At 36.2% G+C, this 19952-nt stretch overlaps 1 protein-coding gene across 1 annotated transcript; it reads right to left on the minus strand.

Annotated features, from left to right (window-relative positions):
* Positions 1–1655: 1655 nt before the first annotated feature.
* On the minus strand, positions 1656–19680 carry LOC110384104 (uncharacterized). The gene is made up of 16 exons (XM_064034148.1): positions 19566–19680; positions 19299–19385; positions 15967–16041; positions 14609–14779; positions 13932–14399; positions 12823–13020; positions 12684–12746; positions 12310–12419; positions 11967–12110; positions 11594–11671; positions 11110–11313; positions 10563–10661; positions 10082–10219; positions 9397–9606; positions 8768–8909; positions 1656–1847 (listed from the first exon to the last, which is right to left on the minus strand). The coding sequence occupies exons 1-16, from the start codon at positions 19624–19626 to the stop codon at positions 1711–1713; spliced, it is 2385 nt and encodes a 794-aa protein (XP_063890218.1). The 5' UTR covers positions 19627–19680; the 3' UTR covers positions 1656–1710.
* Between the last annotated feature and the right edge of the window lie 272 nt (positions 19681–19952).

Genomic DNA, 19952 nt, shown 5'->3' on the forward strand with positions numbered 1-19952 from the left:
ATCTCCTCGACCTTCGTGGAGTGATGAAGGTGCGACACATACAGCTGCGTCGTAGGTATTGCGGGGCGCAGCAGCATGTTCGGACCAGTCAACGCAGTTCCGCATTGATTACGGCTGGATGGCTTCTTCTTCCTTCTCTCCACCTTGACGAAACCATCTGCATCAGTTGTCCCTTTACATGGTACAGATTCGGGCTTTTTTTATATTGCCACAGTAGCTTTAGGTGGCCGTTGGACGGGATCTCCGCTTTACGGCATCCGAGTAAACACGTCCAAGCCTAGAAGAGCTTACATTCATCGGCGTCCCAAGGGCAGGGGACGCGGGGAGGGCGGGGCACGGTGAAGCATCGCTAGTAGTGGCGACGGCAGGCGACGAGTGCAATTTTGCTGACTCGGCGCGCTGTGGCGATGCGTTGACCTGTCCGTGGCGTGTGTTGTCGCTGTTGGCATGCGCGTGTGACCTACATACAGAGTTTCGCAATTCTGCTACCTCACTACGCAGATCACAGATGGTGGATTGCGATGCCTCCAGCTTCAATTGCAGCTCGACCAGGCTGGACCTCATACTTGTGATGTCCTTTAACAGCCTGGTGACGTCGACGTGATCGAAAGTGACCGGGGGCAGCTTCCGCAAGTCCTTTGCTACGAACGTTGGCACGTCGTCCGGGTCGGTCTCCTTCAACAGCCTTATGGTGTCTTGAAGACTCCTCTCTCCCTTTTCATCTCGCCTGCGGGTCGGCATTCGGTCTGCCATTTGCAGCGACTCGTACAACAGCTTCTTTGCGCTGCGTATCTCCTCCTCGGTGAAGTTCGAGGTGCATATTTGGGTCACACTGACCTCATCCATGACGTCCAGCTGATACTGCAGAAACGCCAGGACCTCGTTCGCCACGAGTTCTTCCGAACGCATGGTATCAAAATAAGCGGCGGCTGACGCCGCGCTCGGCACGAAATTAAAATAATTTCTGCGAACAGTGCAAACGCGTCCGATGTCAACGAATGAACGCGATACAAAAGGTTTAATTATTAAATAAAATTTTTCATTTTATTTAATAATTAAACCTTTGGACGCGTCCCGTGAAAAATACTACCCTTACCGAGATATGACATAGCCTATGTTACTCGGAAGAGTGTAGCTTTCAACCAGTGAAATAATTTTTCAAATCGGTTCAGTAGTTTTGGAGCCTTTAGGGAAGAAACAAACAAACATTTTTTCTCTTTCTTATATTAGTATAGATAAATACGCCGACATTTAATATAATTATATGCATTTATCTTTGAGCCTACATCAGTACTAGCGGTTGAACACGCCGGCAATCAAAGCTACTTTGTTATAGAACAGGTAATAAGCGAATGCATGATCAGCTTTGAATAGCTGAGGGCTGAGGAGTTTGATGGAGAAACTCTTCTGAATCTGGGAAATCCACCTAGTAAAATTTCCTAAAAAAAAAAATACAAATAAAAGTTATAGATCCTCATTTTAATAACTTGCCATTTTCGTGAGAAATACTGCTCATACCGCAATATAATCTAGCCTATGTTACTCGGTAAGAGTGTAGCTTTCCAACAGTCAAATAATTTTTCAAATCGGTTCGGTAGTTTCGGAGCCTTTAAGGTACAAACAAAAAAACATTTTTTTTCTTTATTTATTTTGTACATAAATTCACCCACAATAAATACAAATATATATGTGTTTGAGCATACATCAGTACTAGCGGTTGAACACACCAGCAATCAACGCTACTTTGTTATAGAACAGGTAATAAGCGAATGCATGATCAGCTTTGAATAGCTGAGGGACGCGCGGCCTTGATGGGGAGTCGGGAATCTCTTCAGAGTCGGGGAAATCTGAAACGAGAAAATACTGGTAGTTATATAAAAGTTGATATTCACACTCAAAACATACAAACATACAATATGCAGTAGTAAATATTGTTTACTATGCCAATAAATGGTATTGGAATAAAAAAAATGAGTAAAAAAACAAGTTATGTAGTGAACTGATTGATACAAACTGTCTACAATCAGCGCCATCTAGTGCAGCGGCGATAGCACTCACGATGTTTTCGACCGTGGCTGGCGCCGCTCTGTTTTATCGAGCGGTGTCGCCAATCAGAAAGCCTGCATTTACCGACCTTTGACAGTGACGTCTTAAATGTCACTCACATTTTTTCTCCCCTACAATTTTGTAAAACCTGTACCTACATGTATAAAAAATAAACGCACTAGTTACTGGAAAAATAATAAAGCAAATTCATTGAAACACACACAAGAATCCCGAACAAAATTGGACCTTCAGACCCGGATCTTCAGCAGAATCAGCATTGGCAGTCACGGTCAGGTCAATCAATCCTTTCCTTTCCCAAACCGCTACTCAATTTGTGCTAACATCGTCATTATTGTGCAAATTCCAGTCTTCGCAGCCACATGTGCAGCGGCCACATTGCCACGAGCACGACATTGCAGTTAAAACTGTAAGTACTTGATTCCTTTCTCCTGTAAATCACCAATATGACTGAAAAGGGGCAGTCCCTAGATATAGAAAGTAGTGAAGATCTTATTCGTGATTTAGTGAAAAAACGAGGTGTAGTTAAAAGAAAGTTCACATTGTTTCTCAAATATGTGCAATCTTTGGACGAGTCAAACTTAACAGCAACTCAGAAGTTAGAATTGGAGGAGCGTTATCAAAGAGATAAAATCTTGTTTGATACATTTTCTGAAATTCAAGACGAGATAGATGTGGCTGTGTCAGAGTGTCAATTAGATAAAGAATTACAGGAGAGAGAAGCGTTTCAAGACCAATATTATGCTATTGTGGCTAAATGTAAATGTGTTCTTAAAGATTCCAGTAGTCAATCCGTTCAGAGTCAAGCACAAAGTCAAAGTCGCATTAACGGTGTAAAACTACCAACTATTTCTTTACCAACCTTCGATGGTTCGTATGACCAATGGCTCGAATTTCGAGATACTTATATGTCTATTATTCACAACAGTAATAATTTAGAAAATGTGCAGAAATTTCATTACTTACGTTCCGTCCTTACGGGCAACGCCCTACAAGTCATTAAGTCGCTGGAGTTTTCAGCTGATAATTATTTAGTAGCTTGGGGTCTTTAGAAAACAGATACAATAATAACCGTCTATTAGTTCATAATCATGTGAAGGCAATATTTTCAGCGCAGTCAATGTCTAAAGAATCAGCTGCTCAAATCCGTAAATTAATTGACACAATGTTACGTAATATTCGTGCACTTAAAACTTTAGGAGAACCCACTGATACATGGGATACATTAATTATTCACATAATAGTTTCAAAACTAGATTCGTCAACTGAGCGTGAGTGGGAACTTCATAAAAGTAATTCCACGAACAGTTCTGTCGATAAAAAAATGTTGCTGTCAGATTTATTAACATTTCTGAAAGATCGAGCTGATTTTCTAGAAACTGTGAAGCCTTCGCAGAATAAGCCAGCCACGATAGACAATAATAATAATACTCACACAAAGAAGTCGTTATCAGTAAAATCACACAGTTATGTTGCAACACAAAAGGATAGCAAAAGGTCAAACAATTCAAAACGTTACAAATGTAATATGTGTGGTTCCAATCATCCCATTTATTCATGTGAAGAGTTCCTTAATTTATCGCTTCGGGATAAACTACGTATCATTGAAGAAAAAGGTTTATGTGTTAATTGTTTACGCATAGGTCACGCAGTTAACGAATGTTGGTTCGGACCGTGCAAGCATTGTAATAAGAAGCATAACACATTAATTCACGACCCTTCAGTAAACACTTGTACATCATCAGCAGTGGCGCATATCACACAAAAGTCTCACCCTGAACCTAGTACAAGTGACGCACACACGCAGTTAGCTCACACCACTTCTCATAAAACACACACGCTTTACACAGAAGATAATAATATCAATACACACTATTATCAAAACCCGGTATTATTGTCAACTGCTTTAGTGGAAGTGGCGGACGAGCATAACGTATATCACACAGCACGTGCTCTTCTGGATAACGGAAGTCAGCATTGTTTCATTGCAGAAACATTGTGTAAAAAACTTAATATTCCATTGATACAGTCCACTGTTCAAGTGAGAGGGTAGGTAATACTGTCACTCAATCCACAAATTCTTGTAGCATTCAATTGCGATCCAAAGTAAATTCATTTAACACACGCTTTAACTGTTTAGTTTTGTCTTGTATTTCATCACACTTACCGACACTGAGTACAAAAGGTGACATAGAAATACCTGACAACATTCAACTGGCCGATCCTGAATTCTGTTCTTCCGGTGAAATACATTTGTTGATCGGGGCGGACAGGTTCTGGGATCTGCTCAGTGAGGGTTTAGTAAGATTGCCTAATGGTCCATACTTACAAAACACAAAATTTGGATGGATCATATCTGGTATTGTACACAAAAGAGTTTCACGCATTAAACAGACTCAGTGCAATTTCACACATAGTACATTAGATTCTGATCTCAAACGTTTTGGGAACTTGAAGAGATTCCTATTAGTAGTAATAAATTCACTAAGGAAGAAATCGCATGCGAAAAATTATTTAAAGACACTACTTTACGCGTAGATAAGGGTCGTTTTTCTGTGCGCATACCGCTAAGCGAGTCAGCTGATGTACTCGGCGATACATTTACTATGGCCGAGAACCGGTTTCTTGCACTCGAACGCAAATTACTAAGAAGCGCACCGGCCTATAGAAAAATGTATATTGATTTTATAAATGAGTATTTAAGCTTGGGACACATGAGTCGCATTTCTGATTATAATAAAATTTGTTATTTTTTACCACATCACGGTGTTTACCGAGAACACAGTTCTACTACGAAGTTAAGAGTGGTGTTTGACGGAAGTGCAAAGTCAACGTCAGGTAAATCATTAAATGACATCCAACACACAGGACCTGCGTTACACAATGACTTGTTTTCTATTTTGCTTCGATTCAGACAATTCAGATACGTAGCATCTTCTGATATTGAGAAGATGTTTCGGCAGGTAAAAATACAAGAAGACCAAAGAAATTTACAATTAATTTTGGAGAGAGAATCCATCCGATCCTCTCGGTGTGTACCAACTTAACACAGTAACATATGGAACTGCGTCCGCACCTTATCTTAGTATGAGGTGTTTGAAGCAACTCGCGTTGGAATGCAATGATGACGTCATCGCACAAGTCATTAATGACGACATTTTTGTAGATGATCTCGTCACTGGCCACGATGATCAAGAAACATTATTAGAGATTTGCAACAGTGTTTCTAAAGTACTAGAATCTGGATGTTTTCATCTGAGAAAGTGGGTATTTAATTCACCAGTTACACAATCAAACGTATCCGCTTTTAAGGATTTATCATTCGGTGAAAACTGTCACACTAAAACATTGGGAATGGGATGGTTTTATTCTTCTGACGAATTATACTTTGACACTAAATATAATCAAGATGAATCTCATGTTACTAAACGAATCATTCTTTCAACTATCGCACAAACATATGATCCATTAGGTTTACTTGCACCAACGGTTATTACTGCTAAAATCATACTACAAAAACTGTGGTTAGCTAAATTAGACTGGGATGAACCGGTGCCTAAGTCTATTTTATCAGATTGGCAAAACTTCATTAATAAATTTCATAATTTACAGTATATTCACATTCCACGTCATGTAATAGGACAAAATACAACTGTAATAGAATTACATATTTTTTGTGATGCTTCACAGTGTGCGTACGGAGCTTGTGCATATATACGCAGTGTTACAGATAATAATATAATAACAGTACATTTGTTATGCGCGAAGAGTCGAGTCGCCCCGGTGAAACCGGTTAGCATACCGCGCTTAGAATTATGTGGTGCATTAGTGGGTGCAAGATTGTTTAAAAAAATCGAGAAATCATTAAGATTAAACTTTGATAATGTCTATTTTGGTCAGACTCCACGGTAGTATTAGGATGGCTTAAAATGTCGCCTAATTTATTGAAACCATTTGTACAAAATCGCATTGTAGAAATAAATGAGCTCACTGGTGACAAACAATGGTTTCACGTCGCAGGTAAACAAAACCCGGCTGACATGTTATCACGCGGAATGCACCTAGATTTACTTAAGTCGTGCGACATGTGGTGGCACGGACCCGCATTTTTACAAGTTGACAATTCGGAATGGGATCAAAACATGCGCTGTTATGACATTAATTGTGATGAATTGCCAGAATTAAAACCAGTTAAATCTACTGCACTAGTTCAGATAAATTCAGATGATTTTTTGTTTCACAGATTCTCAAGTTTTAATCGCTTGCGCCGTGTGGTAGCATACATTCTTCGTTTCACACATAATATTCGTAAACTAAAGGCAGGTGCACAGCGTTTCACAGGTTGTTTATCTGTAAACGAATTGAATAATGCAACGAGAGTTTTAACTCAAATCGCACAACAACAATCTTTTCCAGAAATTTATGATAGTTTAAAAAATAAACGTCAGTTTAAATGTTCACGTAGTATTTCTGGTTTAAATATATTTATGGACGAACATAATTTAATTAGAGTAGGAGGAAGACTTGTGAACTCTGACTCGTTTTCCTATGACAAAAAACATCCATTGTTGTTGTGTAGCAGACACCTATTTACTAGACTTATTTTTGAACATCAGCACAAGGTATTATTACACGCTGGGCCGCAGTTGCTTTTAGCAACTGTTAGAGAAACATGGTGGCCTTTAAAGGGACGCAATTTAGCAAAACAAGTTGTACACAAGTGTGTAAGGTGCACACGAATGCGAGCTACGCCAATGAAAATACAAATGGGTAACTTACCTAATGAACGGCTTGTGCCAGGATATCCATTCTTACGTTGTGGTGTCGATTATGCCGGGCCATTGCTCATGCTGAATCGCGCAGGTAGAGGGGCAAAATTGACAAAGTGTTATATCTGTCTGTTTGTATGCTTTGCCACTCGCGCTATACATTTGGAGTTAGTCACGAGTCTGACTAGTGAGGCATATTTATTGGCTTTGAAACGCTTTATTTCCAGACGTGGCAAACCTATGCAGATTTTTTCTGATAATGGTAAAACATTTGTCGGAGCTTTAAAGGAATTCTCAAAATTTTTAGATACCAATGAGTCAGACATTTTGAATTATACATCCGATAACTCAATAGAATTTTCTTTTATTCCGCCATACTCGCCTCATTTTGGTGGTTTGTGGGAGGCAGGAGTCAAGTCTTGCAAATATCACTTGCGTCGTATTGTAGGCAATGCACATCTAACGTACGAGGAGTTGAGCACAGTACTAGCACAAATTGAGGCTGTCCTGAACTCCCGTCCTATATCTCCTATGTCCACAGATCCGACAGATTTGCTCCCGTTAAGTCCAGCTCATTTTTTGATTGGCCGGCCACTTACTGCGCCTGCTGACAAGAAAGACCTGACGATGACAGCCACACATCGCCTTCCACGATATGATCGCATAGAACAGATGCGACAAAACTTCTGGCGTCGGTGGGCTACGGAATATATTTCTGAGCTTCAGAAGAGGACCAAGTGGCAATCTAACCAAGACACATTACTTCCGAACACACTGGTCCTAATAAAAGAAGATCACCTTCCACCCCTGAAATGGCAACTTGGACGAGTGCAAGAGACGTTCCCAGGTCGAGATGGCCTCTCTCGTGTAGCAGTCATCAAGACGGCGACCGGAATTATCAAGAGGACGTACCCAAAACTCTGTCCACTACTACAACCACAGTAACTTCGTTGGAAGCTGGTGCTTCCAAGGCCGGGAGTATGTCTACAATCAGCGCCATCTAGTGCAGCGGCGATAGCACTCACGATGTTTTCGACCGTGGCTGGCGCCGCTCTGTTTTATCGAGCGGTGTCGCCAATCAGAAAGCCTGCATTTACCGACCTTTGACAGTGACGTCTTAAATGTCACTCACATTTTTTCTCCCCTACAATTTTGTAAAACCTGTACCTACATGTATAAAAAATAAACGCACTAGTTACTGGAAAAATAATAAAGCAAATTCATTGAAACACACACAAGAATCCCGAACACAAACATTGATAGATACATTGATATGGGATTTGGATGAGGAACCTGAGTTGAAAGTGAAAATCTGAACTAAAATCCTGAAGTGATTCGTATTTTTTTCTCCCTGTAGTTAAAAGAATTGACTAATCTAAGGGTTTTTGCATTGTTCAAGAATTTCCATTCAATTTTATGAATAAAACCAGTGAACACACTTGTTTTTCTATTAAAACAATATTTTAACGTAGATAATGACGCATTTCATAACATGTATGCACATGCTAGTTCATTAGACTTTAACTTTTACCTACAATCTGTACTTAATTACTTGAAATGCATCCTTGTAAGCTAACATAATAATTTTGTTAACACATTGTCAATTATTACTGTTACAGCCTTTATCCGTCCCACTGCTGGACAAAGGCCTCCTCTCACACGGAGAAGGATTGAGCATTAATATCACCACGCTTGCTCAATGCGGGTTGGTGATTTCAGACTATATAGTCCCGGTTTCCTCAAGATGTTTTCCTTCACCTTTTTATCAGCCATTGGTGTCCAAGATATACTTAGAAAGTACTACGATTACTAGTTTCGTAAAAAAAAAAAACACTTTTTTACAACAAGTCCAAGTTAAGAGTCTAGGTAATTAATGGAAAATGTGTGATTTTCATGATTCTTTAAGGTTAAAATAATAATTAGTTACAGCTCACCTATATCTTTTTTGTCTCCCAATCCTAGCTCATCAACTTGGAATGTTACCTTCTGAAGTATATCGCTAACAAAAGGATTGTGACATGATGCAATGTCCGATAGTCCCGTACTGTTTTTGTTGAATATTTCTTTTATATTCGCCTGGAAATGAAAAAAAAATATATTTTGAAAATTTTGTTTTACTTCCACAGATCTCCAATTACTTATTAAGTAAGTAAATAAGTACTTTTAGTGAACCGTTAGTATTTTTCAACGCCCTTTATTAATTTTAGGTTTTTTTTTGTAATGTAAATGTAGATCTGTAATATAGTTTATTTGAAAATATAATGTACAGGTTTAAAATTAATATTAAGTTAAAGTAGTAAGTTATTAAGTAGGTAGTAATTTAGAAAACTTCTTAATTATGTTTAACTAGGTATTTCCCCGCGGTTTCATCCCCGCTTCCTGGGATACTTATTCCAGTAGCAGGATATACCTAGCCTATATTACTTGGGGATAGCGTAGCTTTCCAACAGTGAAAAAAAATCTAATCTGTTCAGTAGTTTCGGAGCCTTTTGGGTACAAAGAAATAAAAAAATCCTCTTTATAATATTAGCATGGATATAGATAACTAAATGCATTTGCTTACCTTTATCGAAGGGTTTTTCAATCTATTTGCGACCGATATGGTGAATTTTGGAATATAAACTTCTACATCTACACTTCGTAAACTTTCTATAACTGACAGCACGGTTTCAGGATTTTCCATTCTCTTCAGCATATCATTTAACCCATCTACTCTATTTGGTAGGAATATTGTTAGAGAATACTCTTTTTGCGTGTATCTTAGTCTGAGGATCTGAAAAAAAAGAATGATAATGTAATCTGTTTTTAAACGTAAATACATATTTGATGTAGATAAGTAGATATTAATTAAGCCAAATATTTTGTACACCACTCAATATGTATAAAACACCTATAACTGTACTACATCTGACAAATAATGTTTTCTTTCTTTCTTTCATTTTTTTACGCCTAGGTTGCTTAATGATATAAAAAAAACTTAAATAGAAGTGATATAATTATTGCACCTTATTAAATAACAAAAATGCAATGGTCTCAACAGAAATTGTATGAAACTGCATTTCAAGAGAACATCAGAACGTGAGTTTGACCTGTTTACTTATGTTTTTCAAAAGGGCCAAAAGTAAAAAAAACCCTTGGTAGATATATCTTATACTCTATTTTTTTTAAAGGGTATAAGTTAAAATGTTGTGAGTAGGAAAATCTTCATTATTTTACAATTAATTGATTAATAGGATGTCTAGGCTTACCTTAGCATTGAGCACCGAACTCTCTGCATACAAAAACGAAGCTCTCTGATTCATCATAGGTATTTTGTCAATCCTTCCATTTCTATTGAAATCTGACATAGTCGTAAATGCAGGCTCAAATTGTTTCTCCCATTTTCCCTGAAAACAAAATGTTCAGCAATTTTATATACCCATTTGTTTTAATTTTAATACCAAATATACGTAGTATTTACTTTTCGTGTTTCAAAGGTACGATAAACTGTCGGTCCCGGCTGTCATTTGAACATCTGTGGTGATCGTTACGGGTAGCCAGAAGCCAAAAAGTCTGATCCAGTCTCACTTAGGGATATTGGGTTGCCGGGTAACTGGGGTTAGGTGGTCAGATAGGCAATCGCTCCTTGTAAAATACTGATACTCAGCTGCATTTTGTTAGACTGGAGAGCAATGCCTACATAGTTATGAAAAGGCTAGGCAGAATTTTATTATGCAGGTTCGTACTTACCGTAAAAGCTTCAGCATCCACTAATATCAAACCGCTTAGTGCCGACAGTGTGTTTGGTTTTATGAAATTAACAAATGCATCATTTGTATATTGCGCCACCTGTTTCAAATATAAGAGTAATATTAATTGTGTTTATAATTTATTTAAATGAGCAATGCATGTGCACTACATATTATTAATAGCATTTATTTACATATTAGAAAGTATTTGGGTCCTGAATTCGTTAGTTTTACTTAACTGTCAAAAAACTTCTGGAGAATTTTTTGATCTTTTAACAACGTCAAAAATCATCAAATGACCCCTCCCGCTGTGGGTTAGCAGCGGTGAGGGAGTGTCAGACTCTTACTGACTAAAAACCGTCGTGTTCCGTCATAGGCCTTTTATGTACCAGGGCCGCGGTAACTCTTTCGAACTATCCCGCAGCCCAGAATATTAGATCTCGCGAATGGTAGTAAAATGTACCATTCAGTACTAAACAAAGCTTTAAAAATTACCTAATATAAATTCTGAATTATTTTAATTTTCAAACAGGAAAATATCAACTTACATCGTCACTAATATATCGAGCCGAGTCCTTAGCTCTAAAGTTAACATTTTCTGGACCTCTAAGAAACACTTGTGTAGTAGTCCGTATGAAATACTCGGTGAGAGGACAACTGTCATCAGCGTATATTTTACAAAGCAGGTCATATTCTATGTCTGGAGATGATGCTTGTAGATTTGCCGCTATTTTTGGTAGGACACAACGAATCTGAAAATAAATATTTTACAGTAGTTGTTTTCTGCGATTTTCCCCGTCTCTCGAGGAAACTACTTCCCAACAGTGAAATAATTTCAAATAAGTTTTGAATTTTTTAGGGTACAAACAAAACACCTCTTTTAAATATGTTTTCTTTTTTCTTTCTTGTTTCTTTACTATGATAGAGTTAAAAGGGAACAATTAAGTCAGCTTTATTTTAACAAAAATCCCGTTAGCTCCTCAGCTTAGACATACCTACGTTTAGCGTAAAAATAGTTATAAGTCTACAAACCTGTTCCATAACGATGTTACTCTTGAATAATCCCATTAATAAATAATTTAAGTGCGGTCGACCGCCACATCTGCACATCTGAAAAAACAAATATAAGAAAATTTAAAATCCCTAATTTTAATTCACTATTTACATGAAACATTTTTAATTCGCGTTCATACACATTGCAATGTGTATGAACGCGAATTAAATTTGTTTTTTTTTTTTTATTAATAAGATACGACAGAATGCGCTACAAATTGGGACATGAAGTCCATAACATATAAAAAGATATAAATAAATGAATCAATTCAAAACCATTATTCTACACAGTTTAATCTTCTTTACACTACCCCTACTATATTTTTTCTCTCAACACCCGCAAGAAACTAACCTGATCTGTTTCCTTTAAGTTTAAGACTTTCAAAAGCTCTTTCTTCGCGTTGTCCTTAGCTTGCACCGCTAGTTGAGCCATTAGGTACAAAATGGACGCTCCGCCACACAACACGTTGTTTCCTGGCTTCGTTTGTACTAAATCCTTAAGAAAAAATGCTGGTTTTAGTTTAGAAATTGAGTAAATAAATATATTAATTGAGTAAATATTTATATTAAGGTTAACCATTGTCTATAATCAGTCCGATTGTAGTGTTTTAACAGACCTAACAAAAAAAGATTTTTTAAGCGATATTATTATGTCATATTAGTTAAGTTTTGTTAATCTGTTTTATAGGACTTACGTTAAGTATTTTAGCGGTGTACTCAAGGTTTCCTTTAGCGAATAACTCATATCCTATATCTTCACAGCTTGGCTCCTGTGTAGTAGGCGCCATTGAAGTTGTTGATGTTTCTGCAGAAATTAACAAACAGGCTGGAAATTATTTTATCTGGCTTATTAACAAAAAAGTTAAAGCCATGTTCACAATCAAGTAAATAGCATAGGTATAAGTTATCTTATGACGGCTGGCAGGAGCTGGATGCGAGCAGCCGAAAATCGATCTCAGTGGCGTGCACTTGGAGAGGCCTATGTCCAGCAGTGGACTGCGATAGGCTGATGATGATGATGATGATGATGATGTTATGGTCATGAACGAGGAAAGTTATATGTAGTTACTTTGATTAGGATTTGCAGTTGTTGAAGACATCACCGATTTAGTAGTCTGTCTCGCAGCTCTTCCTAAAATAAAACCCAATGTATTAGTTTACCACCAAAACATTTACTAGCCAAGTCTGAATAAATTAACAGAGCTCACTGCATTCCGCTCCAGTCACACAATTGCCTTCACTGTCTCTGAAGAATCCGTTTTGGCATCGACATTCGGGCTTACATCCCGAGACTTTACTGGCTATCGGACATGTACTCCCGTTCAAGAATTCCTCACATGACCTCTGAGGGCACGAGAGAGCACACGGATAATACCTCTCGCGTCTTCCTTTGCAATCTCTCGGACCTGCAAAACAATTGGAATAAAAAGTTTTGCATTAACAGTTCTTTCAAAATATTTGCCTACCTTTTCAAATGAAGTAGGAGTATTATTACAATTTGCATATTAAATGGATACAATGTACATATTCTTATCTATGAGGCGTAACGTGTACTAAGTTAGAAATAGCTCTAATCCAAAATTTAGTACAACAATGCAACACATTTGTCTGTCTCGGTGCCTACATTTATTACGTTCACACATGCATCTTCCGGGCTTGCATTCTGTTGGCACTGAGCAAGTTTCGTTACTACTGCTAGACAACGGGAAATACTTCGAGTTGCAATTAACTAGCGGACAATCAGAAAATTCCTCCTACATTTCAGTTCACTTAGAACATCGGAGAATGTTCTTAAAAAGCAATCCGTTCTGAACGGAGACAGTATTAAATCAAAATGTTTTGTTGCTTATATTTTCAAGCATGTATTGCGGTTGTCTTACATAAAGTTGGATATGTTCCAACCTCTGCCGGATTGGCACGACATCGATTCTACCAAGACTTTGGAACTGCAGTTTAAGGGATTATGGAAGGTGAAGGAGTTAATCGTTAACCCCATTGAGTGCAGTTGTTATTTTAATGAGTAGCTATTTACTTTAAGAAATAAGGAAATAATATTATGACAACTTTTTAACACTAGAAGTCTTGAGGAGAAAACAGTATGGTAAAAGTGTCCATCGCATCTGCTTTTATCATGCTGATCCCACGGAAGTTTTGTAGTTTCCAACCCAGTTGTTACATTTTCGGACATTGGATTTTTTGACATGAAACAATAACAGCAAATTTTTGGTTTCAAGTGATATGAAGTATTATCGTAAAAGGATCATAGCTGATACAGAGAAAAATGTATGTAATAAAAACAAGTTATTAGTATACCTACCTACTGTAGTGGTTACTACAGTACTAGTTTCAGTTGTCCATCCAGAATCTCCAGTCATATGTATAAGACTATCCGTATTATCAGTATTTTCTGACTCAGTAGTTGAATCTGTCTCCTCAGAAGATTCAGTAGTACTTGATTCTTTGTCAGTTGTTAATCCTATAGATACTTCTGTTGTAGTTTTTGATTCAGAATTTGTTTCACATATAGATTTTTCTGAAGTAAGTTCTGGTCGATGTGTAGTGATATCTTTACTAGACTTTGTTGTAGTGGTAAATTGTTTTTCAGTTGTTATTTTTGGATTATGTGTGGTGGCTTCGGAACCTTCATTTGTTTTTGTTGTTAGCGTTGTAGACGGTTGTTCATTTGGTTTTGTAGTCGTTTTAGGCGTTGTAGATTGATGTGAATTTAGATCTGTAGTGGTTTGTGTAATCAAGGATTTTTCTGTTGAAGTGGTTGTTGGCGTTTCTGAAAAATTTGTATAAAAGAGATTACAAATCAGCAAATTAAAAACTCTGAACACTAAACCAAAGCAGCTCATTCTAGAATTTGCTCAATTCATCTATCTATCGACCCTTTTTCCCAACTGTGCGACCTACAGTTTACCGTTCCCTCTGAATTTGCTCAGGTATCATTCCAAAAGTTAAAGTCATATAACAAAAAGAATAAAAACTTACTGCACTGGCTTGGCAATATACACTTATACGTTGCAGGATCGTACACAAAGCCATGTTTACACTTGCAACTGTTCTTAATACATTTGCATTGTACAGGTTCATAACCCGGACAACGTTCACGACATTCCTCATCGCAACCTGACATTGCATTGGAATCGCCTCGGCAGGATTCTGGAAGAAAGCAGTTTTATTTATTTTGTAGAGGTAGCCTACATATGTAAAGGTATTTGGTACTTTGTTTAGAACTGGAGGATATTGTAGTTTTAGGGAATATAAATAAAATGATGATATATGGGAAGAGAGGTACATACAATGAGTGTCTGTGTGGTAACGGCTTTAAGACATATTGTCACTTAGTACATGTACTTATATAGCAATCAGTGTGCCACAAGATTGATTCATGGCAACAACATCATAAAGAAGAGATGTGGGAACAGCATTAGTCTTTAGATATAACTAGCTTTCCGCCCGCGGTTTCACCCGCGTCCCGAGATAACTGCTTCCCGTAGCCGGATGGTGACAAAAACTATCCTATGTCCTTCTCCTGGCTCTAAACTACCTCTCTGCCAATTTTCTGCTAAATCGGTTCTTGAGTTATAAGTGGAGTAACTAACACGACTTTCTTTTATATATGTCGCAGGGATATGATAAAAACGGGGATTTGATCAATTCCCTAAGATATTTGATCAAATCACGGAGGATGTTAAAATAACAACACGATTTTATCTTTTCCCTAAACAAATCTAGTGAATTGAACAAATCCCTAAACTGGTTCAGTGAAATGACAAAAATAATTTTGCTTTGATATTGTAAAGGTTTATTTGGTAAGATATACCTACATAATTACGATAATCAGGTGTGCAATACAAGGAAATATTGACATAAAAAATCACCATTACTTAGAACAATATTTCTTTTTTGAAAGAATGAACAAAAATTTCTTTAAAAAATATTTTAGTTGCGTATGATATGCCTATTTGTAATAATCACTTATTAAAACATGTAGCTGATTTGTGACATCGTGAATTACATAAAACATTATTTTTCTTAGAGGCACATCTATTCCTTTTGCCTCGTGCGTGACAGACACCTACGGCTTGCCTAGTGTTTGCAAGCGCGACATAAACAATGACATGTTTTTTGTCATTTCACTCAACCAATTTAGGGATTTGTTCAATTCACTAGATTTGTTTAGGAAAAAGATAAAATCGTGTTGTTTTTTAACATCCTCCGTGATTTGATCAAATCCCTTAGGGAATTGATCAAATCCCCGTTTTTATCATATCCCTGCGACATATATATAGATTTAGTTGGAATATTGTCAGTCTTTGGATTCTTAGGAATTTATTTATACTCACCTGAACTTTCAGAGCTGTTAGTTGATCCCGTAGTTTCTTGTGTGTGAGTCGTCATGGGATGTGCTGTTGTTGCATCTGTTATGAGATAAATATACATAGGTATCAAATCCACGTTTTTGTATGGTAATACGAAATACTGAAAATTTCATAAGCTCCTAAAAGCGTTCGTTCACGTATTAATTTCCACGAACCTTTTGCCTGCTTAATTATTAACCATTTGATTACTATGGAAATTAGAACATGCTTGAAGTGAAATAGATTTTAAAATGTGTTATTTTATCATATTAATCTGTCGAGCTGAAAAATGTGTAGGGAATTTTCATCTTGAGTAAATATTAACGTTTTCCTGGTATCATCTCCTTTGTGCCTTTAGAAGTTACTCTTGAGTACAAGCTCAATGTATTTTTTATTAAATTATTTTTTCAAGAGTGACTTTTTGTGCAGTAGTTCTAATTGATTACAAAAAAGTTCACCTCAGATACAGTGCAAAAGGATTCGTATCCAAAATGTTTCATTTTAAAGGTTTTCACGAATTGAAATCTTTATACGTTTACCTATTCGGCGCTGCCCAACATACCAACTGCGTCGAACAATAAAGTTTTTTATTGAGCAATATAGATCCCAATTGTCGGTTGTGTGTGTAAAGTGAGCACAGTACCAAACCGGGAAAAATTACATTCTACCCGGTAAAACTTGTTGGAGTACGAATAGCGACTAACTTGCCGTTCTGGTAGTGAGTTTGTAAATTAAGCCTTTTTTATTCAACACCGCGCTTGACAAAAACACTGTTGAAATAAATGTTTGTGGTATTGATACTTTTGGAAATTTAACAACATTTTTTTATAGTAGAAAAACACTAAGTACGCTTTTTGTTTTCACAATAGGCGGGGGCAAATATCAACAGTATTAGCAAAACAATGAGAGCGTAACAAATTATTCTCATAAACCAAATACCTATTGTTGTACTTGTTATTGTTATAGAGGCTATAAAGTGCATGGAAACAAAGAAGATATTAATGAAATGCCTCAGAACGAGTGGAAAGCGGATTATATTTTCTCTGAAGAACCGTTAACTGTCTGGTAATTAAAATGCCAATAATTAATTGTTTTGTTTTATAGGCAGACCGACTTCAGCAGAAATCGAATATTTTAAAATCTTTTGGGTAAATTTTCTGCCTTAAACTAAAGATGTCTGGTTTATTGGGCCTAAATAACAAACATTTTTAAAGAGAATCTATCGAACGCAATTAGTGAAATATACCTACGCATCACAATGCGAGTTACAATCAATCAATAAACAGTTTTATGACCTTACTACGCATGCTAATAAAAAACCGGTTTGTGAACCTACCAAACTAGATAGAGGTTCAGGTAAATAATTTAATAGAATTAAGAAAGAAATATCTTACTTGACCGTCGTTTTGTATCAACACTGGGACTATAATTTACTCGGTCAAATTGCCTCCCCTGAAAGCCTTGTTGTCAAAGTGGGTCACAGATGTTTAAATAAATAAACTTATCTTCAAATCAAATGGAACAAAACAGTCTGTCTGTGATTTTTTTAGACAAAAATGTAGGCACGGAGTTAACTTAAAAAAAGATCGCGTCTGTTTATATTTCTGATTCTGAGCGAATTTTTTTAAAAACCTAAACTTGTTTTGACTGAACTTTCCTCTGCGTATTTTCTCCGTTATACTCCGTTATATGTATTTTTAAAGATACCTACGCTTGATATGCAGTTGGTAGTACTGCAGTCCCAGATATGAAGAGTAGTGTGTTTCAGCTTTGTTTTCGAATTGTGTCTCATATTCACATTGTCTGACTCTCTTGTAACAACAATATTCAAAACATTGAATGGCTATATCGGCTATAAAATCCCTACAGATAAAACTACTCCAAAGCTAGGCTTTTACCACACTCAGTAAAACATTCTAATTTACGCTTTGAAGCAAGAAAAAGTATTCTAGGTAAATCGCTTAATGCGCTGTAATATTCATAAGTTGTACTCGAGCTCAAAACTTTATAATTAGCCTACAAACTATGCAGTGGTTCATAGAAATTATTGTAAGTTCTAAAATTAAGTTTCATGATGTTTTCGAGCGGTGGTAGAAACAACATTTTGTTTATTGTTTGAGAAACTTTTTTTTTTGTAAATATCGAAAATTTTATGCTTAACCACTTCACTGTCCACGATGCAGACACAATAGTTAAACAATCGGTGTGTATCACATATGACTCATGGGACAGGGAAGTTATTAAAGTCATCGAGGACCTAATCATCTCCCGAGCCTTTTCCCAGCTATACCAGTGCTTTACAAGGAGCGACTGCCTAACTGACCTCCTCAACCCAGTTACCCGGGCAACCCAATACCTCTTGGTTAGACTGGTGTCGATGACCTAATAAAAATAATTCAGATTTTTCAAGAATTCATACTTTTAGACTTATTGATCTCAGATTCAATTATTTTTTACAGCGTGCAGTAGAAGATTAACAACTAGCTATGATAATTTAAATTCTATTTAACTAAAGCCTTTTAACATTATCATTAAAAATAACGAAGTATAAAACATTTAAAACGCAACAATACAACCCTTTCCGCACTAGTGGGTAATAAGCTGTAAAATGTAAAAGCGGTTTGGATGGCGAGCGTGGTTTGTTTATGAGCCATTCGATCGCTCACTAATGCGTAATGCGCAATTTGTTTAAGTGCACAATCTACTTCAGTAATTGCACCCAACACTTCATGTACTGATGTTTTATTTTACATAGAAGCTAGTGTTTATCAATCATTTTTGATTTTATGAAGATTTATAAGTGGTAACAGTACCCTATGCTAAGTAACGTCTCTAAAAGTGAATCTAAATTGTCATTGGTTGCATATTTTTCAAATATTTTAATGATTTTTAGCTTATTTTATCAAAGTAAAAACAAAATATACTGAAAAAAAAATAACCGTATGTAAATTCTATTGATAAGAAATAGTACTATAGTAAATTTTATTGAACTACTAAATTAATTAGCAGTTAAGAAGTCATTGATCTAGTTGATCGTACCTTATTCGCTTTTTTAGGCAATTAGACTAGTAGAAATTAATTTCTAAATTCAATTAACTATTACATATAACATAATGATTATATCGTAACATAGCAATAACATAAACAAAAAAAACGTTTTAGTTTTTTTTTTTAATATTTAGTTTTCTATGAAAAGAACCCGGAGGAAAATGGATGGGACTTATAATAGAGCAGTTTCAGTAATTATGAATCATAATTTAAACTATGTACATAATAATATTGTACCTAAAGAAAAATATTGATTAAACCTGCCTTACCTTCATTGCTTTCCTCTGTCGTGTCACTCGTATCAGAAACATTGTTGGTAGGATTTAAAGTAACTTGTTCCAAATCTGCATGCGTACCTAGGGCAAATTGAAATACAATATAAACTCTATAAAGTTATTCTTTAAAATGTACAAAATTTAATTAAAATACTAGTAATACTCATTACTAAGATTTTTCTTAGCTTAATTTCTATTACATGACCAACAACACTTTTCTATTTATTCATAACAAAGCAAAAAAAAAAACGATTTCCATACCTGAACTAACTATTGATAAAGAATTTGCCAAAATGGCCAATAATGTTAGTGACATCCACATAGCTACGAAATTTGGGCTTATCTTTTTTATTTAAAAACGTCCCCCCTTTATATAGGAACGGTTAACGATTAGAAGCTAGTTTTAAATTAGCTATGTTAGACGATTAAATATATTTTTAACCAGAGATAGAGCGTTTAAACTAAGTTTTGTTTTGCATTTTTTTGCATAATAGAAATACCTTATTTTATCCATTATCTTAAGCTGTCATGTGTGCAAAATATTTTTTTAACTATAAATATATCGTGTACATAAATACATCTTTACTTGTATGTACCAAACCTTTTTCCACTCTTGATATTGTTTGCAAGTATTCAGAATTAGTTTCT

Source organism: Helicoverpa armigera, chromosome 4 (genome assembly GCF_030705265.1).
Source record: "Helicoverpa armigera isolate CAAS_96S chromosome 4, ASM3070526v1, whole genome shotgun sequence".
NCBI lineage: Eukaryota > Metazoa > Arthropoda > Insecta > Lepidoptera > Noctuidae > Helicoverpa > Helicoverpa armigera.

Bases quoted from the DNA above. Each gene is read 5' to 3' on its own strand.
- LOC110384104 (XM_064034148.1), bottom strand. From the start codon at position 19,626: ATGTGGATGTCACTAACATTATTGGCCATTTTGGCAAATTCTTTATCA. The intron at 14,780-15,966 runs GTGAGTATAAAT...GCTTTCTTCCAG, and splicing joins TAACAGCTCTGAAAGTTCAG to AATCCTGCCGAGGCGATTCC. The intron at 11,314-11,593 runs GTTTGTAGACTT...ATTTATTTTCAG, and splicing joins GTAACATCGTTATGGAACAG to ATTCGTTGTGTCCTACCAAA.